A 20,558-nucleotide genomic window follows, 5' to 3' on the forward strand; every position below is an offset into this window, starting at 1 on the left:
ATTTCGAAGGGTGGGAACCATGTTGGGGGTTCGCAATGGCATAACAGAGGCGTAAATCCCTGCAAAATAAAACTTTAAAATAAATATAATATGAAATAATAATAATAATAATAATAATGATAATAAGTCAACCACTAGTTTACGGTTTTTCACCTATCGCGCGGGGTTCTGATCCCCATTAACCGCAATTAACGAGGTAACACTGTATATATTTCTTCCGTGTATAAGTCGCTCCGGAGTATAAGGCTAGGTTCACACTGCAGGTCTTAATGCTCAATTCCGATTTTTTTGAGAATCTTTTTTTTCTTTTTTTGCATGTGTGTGTGTGTGTGTGTAAGCTGTCGTATTACATTATAAATGTGACCTCGGTCTGTCTCATATGTGAACATATGTGTCCGCAAAGTGACTCGCATGTGCAGAAGGGGGGTGGGGCTAGCTACGGCTGATACTGACGAGGACAATGCAGGGCGGAATTTCCTCTGCCTTTTACGGCCAATTCCGGTCGGCGTTTTTACTGCAGAGCACGATCAAAACGACAGCGACAACAATAGATGTCGTGCCTGCTGCAACAAAAGGACCTAGATGTCTAGATCAATCAGGAAGGTGGCGGCAAAGGTGGTACGTGCGTGTGTAGGCTTCTTTATGCACACATAAGTGAAATAACACCCACACCGCTGCCAAACTAGTTTGCTTTGCAGCAGCAACAAGCTGCGTGGTGGATCCTCTCCTCTGTGGTGACAAATAAATTGCCCTGAACCGAGCCGGGGAAAAGTGTACGCCAACATGTGATGTAATGGACAAATCATGAGAGAGAATGCGCGCGCCGTCATATACGCAGCAACAATTTCTGACGTGTGTGTGGCATGTGTCTGTCGAGTGTCGACAATATGTCGCGCAGCCATATGCGTCGGTCACGTGATGCAATGTGGGACTTGTCGCCAGCGACTATGCGGGAGTTTGAAGAAGCCTTTATAGTCCAGAAAATACGGAAATTGTTTTTTTTTTTTATTTAGTTTTTTTTGGTCCCCTAACGCTTTCAACAAAACAATTTAATTCCATGTAGATCATTTGACGGTTTCTAATTCTTTGTCCTTAAATATTTGCTTAACTATACGACAAAGATGAAAATTGACAAATACCTGCCAATTTTTTTCTTTGTTTGGGGATGTGCGGGGGAGGGTTTGAGAACCATTTATCATTTTTTAAAATGTTGCAATGTGTTATAAAATTTTAATTTAAGCCCCCCCCACAAAAATTTGTATTTCCATTTATTTTAACGGAATGAATTCAACTTTGAAGTCAAAGTCCCACTCTATTGGTTGAGGTTCTCCTTGGCACATGGGACCCTTTAATGAAATGGTTACACTTGAAGATTGAGGGTGTACTATGTTGTTCTTTTATGAAAATATTAAACAACAGGGAAGTCTTGTTGACTATTACTTGACACCACCAGTCGTTATGAGCACATACTTGTTTTTTATGCATGTTAATAACTAAAGAGAAGTGCTGAATGTTCTCTCTTTCAACTCATAACAGCTGAATCGTCTCCACCGTTTACTTTCATGCTTGACATGATTGTATAATTGTGTTTGAATAATCTTTTTTTCCCTACATTTTACGCCATGCCCCGTGTGTCAAAACCATGGTCACATTTCAACTACGACAATAGGAACCTCGCGTCATGCACTAAACTGCAATTGTGGTCGCCCTGCAGTTCCTGAGAGAGGATCTGAACTACCATGATCCAAAGGCCAAGCACAACAGCTTCCACGGGGATGACCAGTTCATCAGCGTGGAGGATCTATGGAATGCCTGGAAGGGCTCGGAAGGTACCCCCTTTCAGTGTTGGATGCAGCGGATTGTTGAAAAAGTTGGGGTGGGGGTGGGATTGTAAGTAGTCCTTACATTTTACTCGTTGCAGTTCTCAACCAATTACTTCCGGGAAATTGGAGGCCAGGTTTCATTCAATTTTACTGCTGTCTCAAATATTAAGAGGTTTTGCTACACACAGGTATATGTTTAAAATGAGCATTTGTGTTACCATAACATAACTTCTAAATTAGAAAGGTCATTATTTGTTGAAAATTAAGAAAGGTTAAAAACAAAGTGGTCCAGTGTTTTTCGATCTCTTTATTTTTTCCCCCTTAAAGGTGAAGTCAACCCAAACATATTTTTTTTCAAGAATATGTTCTATGCAGTTGAAACAAGGCATTCTGATGAATATTGCGTTTGTGGAAAAAAATGTGACCAGCACATGCCAAGGGGGTAAAAGACACAAACTCAAAGGGACATGAATTGAGGGTTAGCCCCATGTCTCTAGCTTCGGCCAGCCCAATCGCTGCTAGCACAGAATGGAACAACAAGGGTAGCGATGTAAAGTGGCACCATATTGTCTGTCCCTGTCCGCAGTGTTAACACTTTTTTTGTCTTTTTTAAAATGTTGGCACGGCTCCAAGATTTTTTCTCTCCCAGGCAGAAGATTGGGGGGGGGGCTTGACTGATACATAGGGGCTATAAAATTATATATAATATATATGCATACGTATATAATTTCTAAATATATTTTATAATATCAACTAAAATGCTGGAGAGGCTTAACTGGGGCTACACAGACTTCTGAGGGGCTTTAGCCCCCCCTTACCCCCAGGGTAGCTCCATACCTGTTTAAATATTTTTTTTTCCCCCTGTAAGTGAATAATCTGTGGCTCACATAATCTGGCGCTTGACCGTCTGTCTGATTTGCTCCTGGTCAAGGCACCCTATCTGCTCGCGTGTTGAGCAAAGAGCAGCACACTTTGCAACATCCTCCAGCCTGTCGACACATACTGTCACACCCTCCCCCCCTAGCGCTCGTGTGGTCGGGCTTTCATGTGGTGTGCCATATCTGCCTATCGCGTCTTTCACACCTTTACTGTCGGCCGTCTTTTATGACACTCATAGTACACTCGCACACATTGAGTCTGTGCCAGCAGCTTCGGAGCTGGTTAGGTTACCCCCTCATTCGCCCACCCACTCCAATCCCTCCCTCGCTGCTTCACTGTTATGACACTGGATAGCTCGTTTGGGATACAGGCCAGAAGATGCAAATGTTACAGGCGCTCTCTGGCTACAATGTAAAGTAAAACCTTCATTTGGAGCCAACCGCCAAGTTAGCCAACTACCAAGTGGTGCAGTTTAGTTTAGCATAGCACATTTTTTTTCAGAAATTGTCTATGGCAGTGGTTCTCAAGCTTTTTACACCAAGTACCACCTAAAAAAAATTGCAGCAAATAGTTGGTTTAGCTAGGTCTTTGTGGTTTTATTACTAAAAGGTACCAGTATATTAAATGTCATTGTTTACCAATGTAAAATTAAAGTGGAAGTCAACTCAAACATATTTTTTTAGCTCAGATAATGACCAATCATGGCTCAGCTTCAGAAAACAGGTGAGCTTCAGAAAACAGACGAGCCGTGATTGGTCGTTATCTGAGCCCTGAGCAACTTGTCATGTCATCTTCAGTCGATAGAAGTGACAAAATGGCTAAAAGTGGGTTGATTTTTGCTGTTAAACTTATATTCCACAAACGCGATATTAATCAGCATGCCGTGTTTAGACTGGTGGGCCTGCATAGAGCATATTCTGGAAAAAAATATGTTTGGGTTGACTTCGCCTTTCAGCAACAGACATTAAAAAGTTCACCTTCCGCAATATGGGAGCTGTTTGTAATGTGATGCCTATCATGTTCAGCTGCAAGCTACATTTTGAGGACATCCACTAACTAATCACTAACGAGCATGGCCTTCCCTTTTTCTGTCCTCAGTGTACAACTGGACGATGGACGAGGTGGCGGAATGGCTCATCACCTACGTGGAATTGCCACAGTATGTGGAGGCCTTCCGCAAGATGAGCTTTAATGGCAGCGACATGCCCAGGTGAGCCCACCACATTGGGACCAAAAATGTGTGCAACAAACATGTTGGCCAGCTCTATATCCCAAACTGTGTGATGTTTGCTATGTTTCCCACTTTGAAAGGGTCATTGAACAGAATCCAACGCGTGCTCGCATCTTGCTCTTGACTTCCTTCCCCGTGTCTGTTCTCCCTCAGGCTGGCCGTGAAGAACACCACTCTGACACATGCAATCCTGAAGATCCTGGACCGCAGCCACGTTCAAAAACTGCAGCTCAAATCTCTGGACACCGTGCTGTTCGGAGCACCCCTCAGTAAGTGACAGCATGACATTTCACTTCCTTTTTTTTCGCTGTTTGTGCGATTCTCTGACTAGTTCGATGTACTTGTTGTTAGCTTGAAAGGAGCTCAGTGCAGGAGGAGGAGTCACTCTTTTCTTCTAAAGCACGTGAAAGTGATGTCACATTGATGGACTATGGTGTGAACTTTCCATCTGTCCATCCAAATACAACTGTGAATGCTTGCCAAATCATTTGCTACGAAGCTCATGCGTCAACATTTGTTACAATGGAGTGAATCTTGCCAATAAAAGATGACTTGATACGTATCTCAATACGATTCAACGGATAATCGGTTCTGATGATGGATGGATGGGTGATTCGTTTCGATTCATTTGAATTGCAATTCAATAAGGTAACGATGTTAAAGCTCTCTCAAGTCCAAATATTCAATTGAATTCAGTTCAATGAAAAAACAAATCATCAGCAACACCAAACCGATCGATAACTTTTGGATCAATTTATGACCGTTGCAATCTATATTGAGACAGAGTCATTAGTTTGTGTACTGGGGCACTCACATCTTAATTCAAAACCGATTTTTCCGATTCAAATCAGTTTTCGTAACAATGTGCTACTGTTTAGTTAGCAGATTTTCATCAGTCAAATGTATGTGGTTTGTTTAAATACACAATGTGCATGTGATTATTTTGGTTTTATGTTTAATTATAAAGTGAACTGGTGGTAATTAACAGGAAAGAACTGTTTGCTATCTGCCAAACCCTGACACACTCACGGAGAGCATGCTAGAGATCATGGTTCAAAAAAGTTGGTCCACCCTGAGTTAAGAGGAAGTGGAATGCATTCAAATGTCCAGCTCTGCTGCATGGGTGATATTCTAATCACTTGCATGGGAAACCAGGAAACATCAAGGCCATCGTTATGTTGTTTTTATTTGACCATATAATCTGACCACATGACCGGCCAGGGACGTGCATGAGCGACACTGGCTTGGCCTACTTTGTTGACTTGATGATGCGCGGTGTGGAAGGGGAATCTGCACGTGGCATATGTCAACGTGGATTTCAGCACCCAGGTGGACACAAGCGAACGGTGTCTGTCTTTGACAGCCTCTCCAAGCGCTTGCGCCCGTTGTGACTCCCTACGAGGCGCGGCAGCATTTTAAGACGTGCGCACAATGAGGCCCGTACACATCCAAACAACCTTATGCAATTCAGCGCGCCGATTTGAAGCACATCTGTTGCGTGTCACCGATTACACAATGGCAGATGTCACGCTTGTTCATGTGATGACAAAAGCTAGCCTGCTGTGTCATGGAGGCTTACATTTAGTCATGGAACACAGAGGATGTAGCTTAAAACTTGAACGTACAAAAACATGAATGAACATACTGCATTTGAACACCAACTCTTTTGAACCTGGATCTCCTGACTGTGAGGCACATGTGCTAAATGAGAAATGGGCAACTTAAGTGCTGGAGGGAGACCACCATTTTTCATCAGCGCTACTTGGACAAGGACCACACACTGCCTAAACAGACATATGTCAAAAAATGCTGTTTTAAACATTGTCAAAGGACATGCATATGTGCAGAATACATACATAATGTCTTTCCCTTTTCATAGTACAATTTTCAATATATGTATTGTATAAAAGATCCACTATCCTAACCAACAACAAAGGGTTTTGAAGCAAACAACAAAATTCACACATACTGTTATTTTTTTCCCAGTGCAAAGGGGCTCTCTTGCATAAAAATTACCATTCAAGGAAGGCACAAACTGCTGAACAGCAAACCAACGTTAAAGTAGAAATCAACCCAAACATATTTTTTTCAGGAATATGTTCCCAGCAGGCCCACTAGTTGAAACACGGCATTCTGATTTATTTTGCGTTTGTGGAATATAAGAAGCAAAATGCACTCGTTTTTAGCCATCTCTGGGGGCAGCCATTTTGTCTTCTGTCGACTGAAAATGACATCACAACTGCTCACAATGACCAATGGGGATGACCTGTTTTCTGAATATGAGCCGTGATTGGTCGTTGTGAGCAGTTGTGAGTCTGTCTGCTCCAACTGTTACTTTAAAAAAAAAAAAAAAAGAAATCTGTGATTTGACAAATTGCTGCACTGCGAATGATTGTTGAAAGTTGTCCCAAACTGGCCATCATGATCTGCAAAAATGAGCACTTTGAAGCCGATTTCCCTCCACTTCCTCCGGAATGCAAATTGTCGACATGAGTGCTCACCGGAACGCTGGGTCGCTGTCAAAACGGGAACTGAGAGGTTGCATTTCAATTCAGGGTGTGTTTGAACTCCACTGCAACACTCTGAAGACTTGCGTTGAGGTGACTCGCAAAACTCGGCAACTTCCCGTTCGAGGGACTTCAGGAGGGAACTTTTGTGCAAGAAATCCACTTTTTTTTTTTTTTTTTTTTCCAATATATATATATATATATATATATATATATATATATATATATATATATAATATTTTTTTTTTTTTTTTTTTTTTGCAAAAAAACACTAATATAGCAGATGAGGGGTTCTTGCGAGTTGCCTTGGAAGGATGTCACAACCAGATCCAAGGCCTTGCCCAAAGATTTGGATTGTATTACTTTAAATATTTCATCACCAGCGCTTACAAGCTACTTTGAGGGATTTACTCACCATGATGGTATTTTCTGAGGATGAGAATATTAACCTAATTAACTGCTTTTGTTGAGTTCGAACAGAAATTATTCGGTGCGGAATAAATCAGAGGTCTGTATATAGATTGTTTGTAAAGTCACCAGATATTTTCAAAGCAGGGTTACCAGAGCATTTTGACTCATCCAAAGCTCGAAATATTTTTTCTTTGTTTTTGGAGCAGTTTTGCGAATCGGTGACTTCATTTGAAGAGCTACTTTCAAATTTTGTGGAGTGTTTTTTTTTTTCTTTTCCTTCAGTTTTTTTTTTTTTTTTGGATATAACTAAGCCTATGTCATCCGCATACTCAAACAATTTAAGATACGTGTCATTGACCAGAAATTCATTTTTAAAGAGTGAGAATAGCATCGGGGAAAGAACACACCTTTGTGGACAGCCAGTGCTTACAGTGATCACATCCGACATGTTCCCCTAAACACAAACCCTCTGTGAGCAACATGGGAGAAAGTTCCTGATCCAAAAGACGAGGGACAAGTTATTAAGATCAGTGAGCCTTTTCAGAAGGATATGTGTCTTCATTGGATTAAAAGCAGAGCTAAAATCTACAAACTCCTGGCATATCCTTTGGGGTTCATAAGATGTTTTGTCACTTTGTTAAGCAGAGTCAACACAGCATCATCTGTGCCCCAGTCCTTCTTATATGTGAACTGTAAAGGGTCTAACATAGCAGCTGCAGTAGTGGTCAAGTGACTGTAGCTGCTATGTTAGACAACAATTGAAATATGATCGCATAATGAACTAAAAGTAACTTTATTTTCTTGTCTAGAACCAAAGCTAAATTCAACATTTACTGTGCAGACCTCGAAAGTCAAAGTAAAAACTCGGGACTCAATTGCGGAAACAAACAAAAACATAAATAAATTAGAAATATTTCATACTATAATAGCCAGAGCTGGGTATTTTCCTAAAATTTCCCGGTCACTTTATCGCCTTCCGTCTGCAGCCAGGGTACCCTTCCGCCAAATAGTAATCGCCTAGAGGCCGTTCCGCTTATCATTTTAAGTGGGCTTCCGTTAGTGTTTTCCATCTACGACCAGCTTCCACTAGCCATTTTTACATTCTTTTGTTTAACACCTACCAGACGGGCGTCCGTCATAGGCGGAATGCCTAGCCCTGCTAATTACTGTACCTCCTGGCTGACTTGCAGCGTAGCGGACCATCATTTATTTCCGGTTTGGTTCTGTTTAGAGAGTATGATTTTCTCTCCAGATTCCACACACTTATTAATTTGCCTGCCAGTTTGCTGTTCCAATTTGGATGTTCTCTGTTTTAACCTGGGTCCAGTCAGACTTCTGTGAAAAGTGGACTCAACCACCCAAACTCTTAATTGCTGTGTTAAACCCGCTTGCCCTATCAATTTTAGGTTAGCTTAGCATATAGCACGCCTTCTATCTTTTCTCGTCATCTCTTCGTGAGTATGATACTTGTCAGAAATTATTTATTTATATTTATATATATTATTACTTACCGACTTCGTACTGTGTATACTACAGATGAGTGCTCCCGGTTAGGTTTTGGGCAATTTGTTTTCATAACAGCAGAAAAGATTTGTTTCAAAGGGTGATAAAATACGAAAAAACACCAAACTCTTGATTTTCTCTGTGTTCCAGTGAATAGACACAACCACCTGAAAGACTTCATGCTAGTGGTCTCCATCGTCATCGGAATAGGCGGTTGCTGGTTCGCATACATCCAGAACCGCTACTCCAAGGATCACATGAAGAAGATGATGAAGGACCTGGAGGGCCTGCAGAAGGCCGAGCAGAGTCTGCACGACCTGCAACAAAAGTGAGTCTTATTTATTTATTTATTTATTTTTTTGTCCTTAGCAGCACAGTCTCGTGATTGTCCCTTCTCAAGCAAGTGAGCATGTAATTTGTCACACTTTTCACATTTGACACACTTTAGTTTTATGTACAGTATACCTCTACATCAGTGACTCTCAAAATGTGCAACGTGAGCTCCATCTAGTGCAGGAGTCTCTAACTCAACTTCTGTGGGGTTCACTGCAGATTGTCTGTGTTTGTCTGGGGCGTATAAAATATTCCACAAAAGAGGAGTTCAAGTCTTCCAAAAAGTACACACTGATTTTTGAATATGTTTGAGTTACTCCATCCATCCACCCATTTTCTTTCGCTTATCGGGCCGCGGGGGCGGCAGCTCTAGCAAGGAAGGGCAGACTTCCCTCTTCCCAGCCACTTCATCCAGCTCTGCCCGGGGGGGGGGGGGGTCCCAAGGTGTTCCCATGCCGATCGGGAGACATATTCTCACTCGCGTGTCCTGGGTTGCCCCCGGAACACCTCACCAGGGAGGCGTACAGGAAACATCCTGATCAGATGCCAGAGCCACCTCATCCAGCTCTTCTACATTCAAAGGAGCAGCGGCTCGACTCTGAGCCCCTCCCGGTTGACCAGTCTTTCAGGAACAACCCGGACACCCTGTGGAGAAAACTTATTGTGGCCATTTGCATCCAGGAGCTTGAATTTCAACTTCAAATATTTCCCACATGATCCTGCTGACCTCATGAATAATATTGCCTAACTGGAAGGTGTTTTCACAGGAATTTTGAATATGTTGATTCAGTGCCTGTTCAAGCCTCGGCTTGGCAGCTCTCAACAACCTGCCACTCCAGGAGGCTTGCTATCCTTTTTGTGTGCGTGTAGCAGTTACAGGTTCTTAAAAATAGCATTTTGGACACACATTATCCTCTGCCGCTGCTTCTTATGAAGACCATCTGACTTGAGTGATTCCTCACATTTAAACAACCTAGCATAGCTATCCGTTGATAAGATAAAATAGTTTGAATGAGCCATTACAGGGCTAGGAACGAGTGCCACGACAACGTAGGTGATTGAAGAAACTATTTTTGGGAAGCTAATACGACAAGGAATGCTCACAATGTGCTCCCGAGTGTGCGTACTGTCACTTCTTGTTCCTTTCAAGGGGACGCTCACACATTGATCTCAAGCAGCACTCCCTTTCATCTTGCGGCGTTGAGCCGAGGGCCGAGATGCGCTTGACTGGAGGTAACAGCAGAGGAAAATGGCCTTGTTTGCTGGTCCATACACCATCACATACATTGACCTACTTTTGCAACATAAATTCTGATATTTATTAAAGGTAGAGACTGGTGCGTTTTACAGATACAGTTACCTTTTCTTAGTAGTCAAGGACAGTAAACAATATTTGGATAATCGGAGCTGATGTGATTGCACGAAAAAGAAAAATATTTGTCCAACTTTGGAATAATACGAACGCCAGCACCTAACTGGAACTGCCTTTCAGCATGTTTATTAAACAAATTTTCAGATTTTGTTCATGTTCGTGTTTGTTTTTTTTCTTTTTATCTTCAACAATAGACGTTTTTGTTAAGCTAACCAAAAGCACAGCACTCCTAGTCTTTGAAAGTTCAATGAACACTTTAAACCAATAGATAGCTCCCTAATGTTTTCTGCAGTAAATAAAGTATTCCAAAAATGTCTGTATAACTAATATGTTAACGTTTCACATTTCGTCTTTGTTGTCAGTTCAAACAAAAATAAAAGTTGCACGGAGTTCCCAGGCATAGCAGCATATGATATAAAGTTAACTGAAAATGTCAATAAATGAATATTTCCCAGAGGTTTTCCAAATTTTAAGATGATCTCTTATCAGACAGCACGTTTTGAAAAGAGGCAAATGCCGTCAAAATGCCAAATATCAGCGCTGATAATCGACCTGGCCGATAATTGGTATATCTCTAATATTTTTTCAATTTAATTATACTACCGTATTTTCTGGACTATTGGCCGCTACTTTTTTCCTAGGTTTTGAACCATGCGGCTTATGTAACGGTGCGGCTATTCTGTGGATTTGTCTTCCACCACTAGGGGTTGTCCAACCGGAATTTTAATCAAAACAACAAATCCAGAAAAAATCAATGCATTGAAGAATACGCTACTTTTTCTTTAGCAGATAGAACACGGACATCATGAAGTGAAATGAAGGTACGTACTGGTTATCATTTCACTTCCATTAAAACGGCTCAGAAGCAAGAGAAAAATAAGTACTGGTTATTTCAAGAGAAAAATAAGTAATGGTTATTTTCTCTTGCTTCTGATCCGTTTTAATTAGCAAAGTTGCTGCGGTGTTAAAAGGCACTGCTATGTTGGTGCGGTTTATAGTCCAGAACATACGGTAATTTATTCATTCTCATATTTTTTTCTGTGCTTCTCCTGGCTGCACCGCTTCCTCTGTTTTTTTTACCTTTTTTTATTCTTTTTTTTTTTTTTTTTTTTTTTTTGTCCTATCAGATTTCAGTGTTTTTGTGTTTAATCTGCCAAGGGCCTTCAGAATGAGTGATGCTGGCCAATCTAACTTTAACTCTTCGCAACGGGATTGTTTTGACCAGGTGGCTGGTCCACAAAAACGTCATCACATTTGCATGCTATAGTACTGCATTTTAATTAGTTTTCTACAATTGTAATTATAGAAAAAAAACAATTTGATTGATGGTGGTGGCTTTTCGTAGGTAGATTAAGTCAGTTCCCTCCCCAAAGAAGGCCCAGGTACCCTGTGCGCGGCCCGCTGCTGGTATTGAACGACTGGAGGCCCAAACATGAAAACAATTGGAGTAGGCCTACTCACCGCCACATAATTCATCGATAACCATTTGCAATATATTTGTCTTCTCGAGAATTTGCGAATTAACGTCTTTCGCTTTGGCGCTTTTGTAATTTTCTCGGTCATGTGAGCAAGTGAGTTTCTGGACCGTGTCAGCTCAGCTTGCTGACGTCTACGCTACAGCTACAATTTAACCAAGGGCATTTTGCAGTTCTTGAAGCTGAGGCAGTGTAGCCACAGTATGTCTACCGCTTCTTCCTGATCCCTCCTGCCAGCTGCTCTCGTTCCATACCCTCAAGCCCCGGGCCACTTGATACTGCCGCGTCCCTGTAGGGAGAGACGTTGGGAGGAGGCTGGATTTCCAGGGACCCTTTTCGAGCACTCTGTGATTAAGAGACGAGGTGTTAAGCATGATCGCTTAACATGTGGGGGCTGTGGCGCTAATTCTGCCACATTGGTGGGTGGGGGGGCAGACCTCTAGTCGTGGTGCAGTCAAGGGGAAAACATTTTCAAGGACTGGCGACAAGGACGGCGTCGAATGAGTCTTTAACACAACAGTTACTATCAAGAAAGTTTCTTGGGAAATGTCCTGCGAGGTTAAGATGGAATCTCCTTGGTGCAGCCAACCCACCCTCATTCTTCCATCTGGACCGCCTTTCGTTCACGCTTCCCCTGTTGAAAAGTGCTGCTCCTCAGTGGTGGTATTTCTGCCATAAAAGAACATTCCCAAACACATTGTGTGCTATTATGATGGGCTGGGACTCAAATCAATGTCTGTGCGTGACTAAGCACTGAGTAATTAAGATACGGGCGATAAAGCCCTCCTCCTTTGTAAAGTCATGCTCACGTCTAAAAATAGAAGTGCCCCATACGAATACGCGAACACACACTCACACATTCACGTACACGTTGTGGTAGTACACAAGCATTGAGTAACACACTGTCCTGTTCTATAATTGCACGCCGACAGCTGTTCTAGCCTCTGATGCCATTTTATTGTGAGCACTAGTCAGAGTCAGTGGTGGGTTCTGCTGATGTACCGTATGTTGCTGCTGATGCATGTTGCTGCGCCTACGTACACGCACCGGCCACACCATTAGGAACATGTGCATGGACACAAAGACATCCCGAATTTTCGCTATTCATCATGACCGCTTTTAATTGACACGCTCAACGTAGCAATGTTCAATTTTGGTGGTTGTAGCTTGCATTGCTTATCATATTGGGCATATTGCATGGTAACACGTTTTAAAAATATGATCATGTTTAAGTCTTTCAACTTGTGAATTTGTTCCATTTAGATAATATAATAGAGATGGCTGGATTTTTTAATGCTATTTTAATTATTGTGTAACTTGTGTAAATATTTTCCAAATTATTTCCTTGACTAAAGTTAGGAATATATTTAATCAAAATAATGCATTATGTTAATAACTTCATGAATATATTGTTATATACATTTTATTTTAAAATGCATTCATTTTATTCATGTTAATTGAATATTAAGTGTTTGTTTGTGTCATAATTAAAATTTACAAAATTATTTTTTAATTCTTTTTCTATACACAGGAATATGGATAGAGGTATTTGAATGTGATTTTAATTGATTAAATTTGTGTTTACATGTATCATTATAGTCATATACATTTAGGTTGGAAATAGATTACATAAGATTTGATTAAAAAAGGAACGTATCAAATTATTTCTTTCCACTAATTTAATAAATATATTCATTTGATTAATGTAAGGAATATAAATTGCAATTTCCTTGAAACCTATGACTGCGATTAGGCAAGTCCCACGTTTGTGTCATTATGCTCCAAGAAATCCAATTGAATATGAACAGCCATTTGTCCTGCCTGCTAATTAACGGGCTCATTTTCTCTCAACCAACAAGGAGATAAAATCACCCCTTTGTCCCTTGTCGTGCTGGCAGACTGCAGATTGCCCAGGAGGAGCACCGCTCGGTAGAAGTAGAGAAGGTCAACTTGGAGCAGAAGCTGCGGGACGAGATCAGCACAGCCAAGCAGGAAGCCCAGCGGCTCAGGGAGCTGCGCGAGGGCACAGAGAACGAACTCAGTCGACAGAAGTACGCCGAAGAGGAGCTCGATCAGGTATTAAGAGCTCAATCCTGTGTGGAAAATGTGTGTGGTAATATCACACTCAAGCGTATGTTTGGCTACAGCACAGTCACATTGCCTGTACGGTAGTATAAATACACCCACGCCTGGCTTTGTTTATAAGGAATTTGGCAGTAAAGATCGAGCACAACAAACAGCACAAGTACAGTCGTACCTCAACGTACAAATAACCCGACTTAAAGTTTTTTAAGCAAATGTTTGCGTTTTGAACACTAGATAGTGCCAGCAAACTTCACAACAAACAGCAGTTTGGCACATAGTGAACGATTCGTCATAAAAAGACACAGAGTGCTTCCTTCAAGCTGTTTGACACGCTCAATTAAAGTTTTAATGTTGAATTTAAGATGAAACAATCACATGTTGTGTATTTAAACAAAAGTGTCTTAAAAAGAAAAAAAAAGGTTGCTCTCTTAATGCTAATGTACACAGTAAAATGCCATTGACAGCCTAACGGAACTACCATCAATGTCGCTTTGTTATAACCCTTTAACAAAGGATTTTTGACCACAAAAATACAGACACTATCACAATACTCACAGGAAATATCCTCTGCAAAAAAACAACTACTGCATCTTACTGAGCAGTATCAAATGTATATTAATTATCTTGCCCCCTGGTGGCAAAGGCGTGCACAGCAGTAGGAGCCGCACAATGTGTTACAACTTGAACTCATGATGCAACTGTTTAATTTTTTACATTCCATTTAATTTAATTGGTTATTACTGTAAACATAAAAATACACTACTATAAAGTACTACTTTTCTTAAAAGAAAAACAGGGTACTCTTTTTTTGTTGGAGTTTTATTGGACAATGTAACAAATATTGGTATTGCCATTTAATTCCAAAAGGGAAAGATGACTATAGATTCAGTCGAGTGTATTGAATTGCAAGTTTGGTCATGGAACAAATTAACTCGTACATCAGAGCACCACTGTATTTTCTAGAAACCTCTATAACAAACAAACTAGATCTTCAACTAAAATACTATTTTGGTTATCGTTTAACTAGGCGCTTATTTTGTCAATTATCGATGAGTTGAATAAAAAAGAACACATTTTAATTTCCATCCCTTTATCCGAAAACAGGACATTATTTCAAATTGCGACTGCACTAAAAGCACAAATGCAAATTGATTGTCATTTAGTTATGGTTTTAGCCCGTAACATCCATCAGAAAATTGGCAAAAATGTTGATTTGTTTTCCAAATTAAAAGCAATGGTTGCAAATGTCTTATTTTGAAAAAAAAAAAACAAAAAACATAATCAGTCTGCTTTCATGGGGGACCACAGAAATCTGCTGTTGAGAGGCTGAAATTTGGAGAATTTGGACAATTTTAACTTGAGCAAAGTCTCAATTATTATTCGATTATCTAAAGTAATAATCGATTAATTTGATTATCGATTCATTGTCGCACCTCTAAAACAAACATGAATCGGATGAAAATGACCTTTGACTTCCTGGGCAGGTGCGCATGGCTTTGAAGAAAGCCGAGAAGGAGCTGGAGTCGCGGAGTTGCTGGTCCCCTCCCGAGTCGCTCCAGAAGTGGCTGCAGCTCACCCACGAGGTAGAGGTCCAGTACTACAACGTCAAGAAGCACAACGCCGAACGGCAGCTCCTGGTGGCCAAAGAGGGGGTATGACACTTGAATTGCATTCTGAAATAGACTCTTAGTGCTTTTTCGTAACATCACACACTTTTACTTCTTATGCTATTTCCTACAGGCAGAGAAGATCAAGAAAAAGAGGAACACCCTCTTTGGGACTTTCCACGTGGCGCACAGCTCGTCCCTGGATGACGTGGACCACAAAATTTTGGCAGCCAAGTGAGTCAGAAAAGTGTCTCGCAAATTCATTCAAAAACACTTTTGATTGAAACTGTCAAGAGAGGTTTTAATTAATTGCGTGAATGCTTCAAAACTTCCAAGATCTTATGAAGCATCCACATTCAAATAATTACCATTTCTCCCAGAATTCCACATTTTCCGCTCCCCTCCAAAAAAAGCAATTCTAGTGAACGAGGCATTCAACAAAAAAGTTCTCCCATCTTTCTCATTCCCTGCGTTGTGTTGTGGTGAAATTAGTGACAGGACACGTGATGGTTGCTTGACTCATTTACTTCCATCTGCACAAACACACAATGTGCGCTGGTCAGCCCCTGAAGGCCTTATTGGCACGCTAAGGAATGAAGTGTTAAGTTTGCATTTGTGGCTAATTGTCTACTAGCACGTGCACAGTGGTACCCAACTCACCCCGGCAGTGACACAAATGAACTGGCGGCAACTGCGGCACATCCAGTTATTTATATCCACCGCATGACAAAGAGGGGCGCTGTTGAGCCATTTATATTTTGACAAATTTAATCCCTCCAGTACCAAAGTAACTATTACATCAACACAAATCTGACTCAATGTTTTACACTTCTTTTAAGGGCTTAGTATAACTTTTGAACTTTAAATAACTATAAATTACTTAAAATGTTTGTGTCACTGAATGAAAAGATACACACATTTATATGAGCATTTGTCCACTTTTATGTTAATGAGATCATGAAAAATGTTTTATTCTACATTTAGAACAGGTATAAATTAGGGGTGTAACGTGGGTGTATTAATAGGTTTTGGTATGGCATATTCGGTTCGGTCCACTTGCTTCAAAACAGCTTCATTCTTTACTGCTCCTCTCGCTAGCCATACGATGCATTCATGAACCTCGGAAACATCACAACTCAGCAAAACATAAATCCGACCACAACCCAATTCGCTGTTGAACATGCTGAGATTTCAATTCCTAAAAATGTATGTAATTTCATAAAGACTTTTTAAAGTTACTGTATTTTTTTTTCATTAGAAAAGGTGTTTTAATATAGTTAGCAGTAATTGTAACTGTTATTGTATGTATTTTTTTCATCACAAAAATTGTATACATGTACTGTAATGACAACTTGTCTTTAACTTGAATACTAAGATGTGTCATAGTCATAGGCTGTTGCTGCTGAGTGTTTAAAGATTTCAGTGTCTTAATAGTTTACAAAATTTAGAGATCTTTATTGTTAGTGTATTTTTTATTCTGGTGCAATGTCTTAGAATATCACCCGAATGGTTGGCTTTTATTTATTCTTTCTAAAAACAAATGCACCGTTTACTTGTCATCTTTTCAAAATAAACATATTTTTAAAAAAAATAAAAATCCGTTCTTTTGTCCAGAAAATGTACCGAACCTAAGTTTCGAAGAAACCGAACCAAACCGAAATGTGATTTAGCGTACCGTTACACCCCTAGTATAAATAGTTAATCATGGAAATCATGCGATTATTTAAAATTTTAAGCCACTGACGTGTGTGCACGTGCGTGTATATGCAGTTGCACATGGGCAGTAAATTTGTTTTAAGCTGCATTAATAAGTTAGTTATTAGATTTGCTTATACCTGTAGAAACCCTGTTAAATCAGTCTTTTTTAACAGTGTATTTATAATGATTTTATTCTACATTGGTACAGAGTGTGAATATGAAAGCAGTTTAATTGACACTGCGCCTCAAAACTGGTCTGCCTGACTGACTGGTTGTTTTCCCTGCATCCCAGACAAGCACTGGGCGAGGTGACGGCCGCCCTGCGCGAGCGACTCCACCGCTGGCAGCAGATCGAGCTGCTGACCGGCTTCACCGTGGTCAACAACCCGGGCCTGCCGTCGCTGGCGTCCGCCCTTAACCTGGACCCCAGCTTCATGGGGGGCCGGGCCACGCCGCAGCACTTCATCGTGTCCGATGACATGGACGACCTGGACGAGGACATCATGCCCGCCGTGCTGCAATGTAAGAGTTCGTCCGAGTCGCTGGGCTCGTCGGCGGGGAGTAGCAAGCGATCCCTTAAGCACCCCAAGAGCCTGCTGGGGAAATCTAGACACCACAACTCGTGACGGTTCGGACCATGTTGGGCTAGACGGGTGTGTTGGATGTAGAGGTTGTCATTTGATATCTGTGCAATGTCATTTGTGTAAATGTGCATACTTGTGATTGTTCCATTACCCATAATCCCTCCTGAATGCCCGTGTGTGTCCGCTTTACTCCAGTCCTTTATGATGACTGGGGGTAAACAAAATTCTGTTAAAACAAAACAAAAAAAAAAACATAAAAACTAAAATATATATATAGACCTCTCAAGAAGAAAGTTTTTTGTGCTGTACTGTTTGTAGCGGATGTGTGTTCATTTGTCTTGGATTTTACCTGCCAGACTTCACAGTGAGGGTGGAGTGGTTTCCAAATTCACCTCACAGTTCTGAGGTGGGGGTTCAAATCTGGGATCTGGCCTTCCTTGGTGGGGTTGGATTTGTCCTGCATTCCCAAAACAGGCATGCTTGGTTCATTATAGACTCAAAACTCTCCATAAGTGTGATTGTGAATGGTAGCTTGTCAAAAGCCCTGCGATTAGCTAAAGTCCCAAGTTCAACCCCACCTACAGAATTCGTGTTACACAATATGGACGGACGGATGAAACTACCAAGACTGCCTTTTGCATCTGATTCTATTCATAACCTTTAAAGTAGAAGTCAAACTAAACATATATTTTTCAAGAATATGGTCTATGCAGGCCCACTAGTTGAAACAAGGCATTCTGATAAGTACAGTATTGCGTTTGTGGAATAAGAGCTAAAGGGATGGTTGGGTTAGGATGGCCATGTTTTCACTAACAAGTTCATTTTATAAATTTTTTGATCGGTAAAATGGAAAGAGTTGTCATTTTCTATTTTATCAACAAATTTGGGAGAAATTGGGGGGGGGGCATTTTAGTACTGATGTGATTTTTACATGCAAACCTATTATATAAGTGCCAACGTTAAGCTCATCCAAGTGTCTCTTTAATGCGCCGTTTTTTAGCCATCTCTGGGGACGGCCATTTTGTCGCTTCTTTCGACTGAAAATGGCATCAGTTTCTCAGAGCTCAGGTAATGACCAATACGGCTCACCTGTTTTCTGAAGCTGATCCGTGATTTATTACCTGACACGTGGGCACCCCATCCGTGATTTGTTACCTGAGACTCAGTCGACAGATGTGTTGACAAATTGGCCTACCCCTGAGATGGCTAAAAAGGGGTGGATTTTGCTGCTTAACTCAATATTCCACAAACGCAATGTTAATCAGAATGCGGTGTTTCAACTAGTGGGCCCGCATGGAACATATTCTTGAAAAAAAATATGTTTGGGTTGACTCCATTTTAAAGCGCAGCCGAAGCGTTCAGTGAGTCTGATTTGGTTGTATGGTGGCGTCTGTATTTTTTCTCTGCTTTTTGCAAATGATTTTCTGTTGGAAGCCATTGATGGTTTAGTGGTGCATTCAACATTCACCTTACTTTGCTGCAGCTTTGGCTCTGTTCCCACTCCATGACGGTGTGAATGTGAGTCTGAATGGTTGTCCGTCTATGTGTCCCGTTACTGACTGGGGGCCAGTGCAGCTGTGTGGCCCATTACTGATTGGGGGCCAGTACAGGCTGTAGTCCACCTTTTGCCCAACGTCAGCTGGGCTCCAGCACCCTGCCACCCTGGGCCGAAAAAGCCCTGTTGAAAATGGATGGACGGATACTTTTTCTGTTGGCTTCCTCAACTCTCGCTAGTTAGTGTGAAGTCGACGCTGCATCAGCACGTCCCCCGGGTACCGCCCCGGATACGCTGGAGAGAATATGTCTCTCAGCTGGCCTGCGAACGACTCGGGATCTCCTTTGAAGAGCTGACCAAAATTTCTGGCGAAAGTTTCCCTTTCGAGCCGACCCTGGAGAAGCGGAAGATCGATGGATGGGTGATTGAAACCTGCAGCATAGTGAAGACACTCAGACGGTGTGTCCAATAGCGCTTCACTCTTCCCACATTTTGTTGTATTGACTGCCTTATACCAAATGGTTTTGCGTAATCGTTGCCAGGTCACAAAAGGTTGGAAAACTAAAGCGCTGTAAATGCTTTTCGGGCGCACTCTCCATTGTCCATACAAAGAAAATACTAATTTAACACCCATTTTAGTTGTGCTTCAAACTCTTGCTTGTAGCGGACACAGAAGAATTGACTTGGCTTCAATAGTAAGTCTTCTCATCAGCATTAATTGCACTTCCTCTCTCACTCCCTTTTCTTCACTCCTGCATCACCGCCACCCTCTTCTTGCCGTTTCGTTTTGGTCAACTGCAGACGGTGCTCGGCTTTTGGAGCGGCGAGCCAGTGACCTGTGGTCCGGCGGCTCGGATTGTCAGCCCGTGTGGAAAAATCTTGGTTGGCTTTTTCTTGATTAACCCCAACACCCCTCCAACCCCCAAGTAATCCCCAATCAAAGACACCTGCGACCCAACCTGACAAATCACTGCCTTTTTCTTTCCATCTCAACAACAAACACCCTTGTCACCCTGTTTTTAACCTTGTCACCACCTAGCTTACACCCTCTGCTTCTCATATTATTCTTTACCCCGCCTGTAAAAGCAGCCATTTTGCCGCCTTTGTCAGTTTTCTGTATCAAAATGGTACTGACCTGAAAGGAAATGCATCAAGCAATTTACCAACTTCAGTGAAACGTTGGACCAGCTATATGATATACAACTTTATGCTCTGTGTTGACAACCAGGGCCCGACAAATTGACCGTCTATTTATTCAGACGATAGTAGATCTTTTGAAATCATTTTTTGTCAGTTGTTTTTACTTTTTTTTTTTTTCATGCATTAACAAATTAGCAAACCTTCAACTCCCCCCAAAAAAATTCTGTTGTAAATTAAATAAATACTGTAAGAAAAAGTACAGTGAAACAGTTAAATGTCCTGCCTGTAATTCTTCCTTTTTCTTTTTTTTTTTAAATTTTTGCAAAATTGTTGCATTTCTCATCCAACCATCAAAAAGACGGAAAATCTTGGCTTTGACGGGCTAAAATTGTGTTGCTATTTATCACGTTGTTGT

The 20,558-nt window shown here is 41.2% G+C and overlaps 1 protein-coding gene across 4 annotated transcripts in view; it reads left to right on the plus strand.

Annotated features, from left to right (window-relative positions):
• stim1a (stromal interaction molecule 1a) overlaps positions 1-20,558 on the plus strand; it is a 39,294-nt gene that overhangs the window by 12,096 nt on the left and 6,640 nt on the right. For 3 of the 4 annotated variants that reach the window (XM_086035828.1, XM_086035827.1, XM_086035829.1), the window contains exons 4-12: positions 1,715-1,829; positions 3,801-3,912; positions 4,087-4,202; positions 8,505-8,682; positions 13,433-13,610; positions 15,104-15,271; positions 15,360-15,460; positions 17,217-17,446; positions 19,805-19,885. In XM_086035828.1, the coding sequence (XP_085891954.1) occupies positions 1,715-1,829; positions 3,801-3,912; positions 4,087-4,202; positions 8,505-8,682; positions 13,433-13,610; positions 15,104-15,271; positions 15,360-15,460; positions 17,217-17,446; positions 19,805-19,885 (1,279 nt within the window). The remainder of the gene's footprint in view (positions 1-1,714; positions 1,830-3,800; positions 3,913-4,086; positions 4,203-8,504; positions 8,683-13,432; positions 13,611-15,103; positions 15,272-15,359; positions 15,461-17,216; positions 17,447-19,804; positions 19,886-20,558) is intronic. The other variant, XM_086035830.1, reaches the window with a different exon arrangement.

This window comes from Filicampus tigris, chromosome 7 (genome assembly GCF_054856515.1).
Source record: "Filicampus tigris isolate MCC_2025a chromosome 7, RoL_Ftig_1.0, whole genome shotgun sequence".
NCBI classification, from domain to species: Eukaryota; Metazoa; Chordata; class Actinopteri; order Syngnathiformes; family Syngnathidae; genus Filicampus; species Filicampus tigris.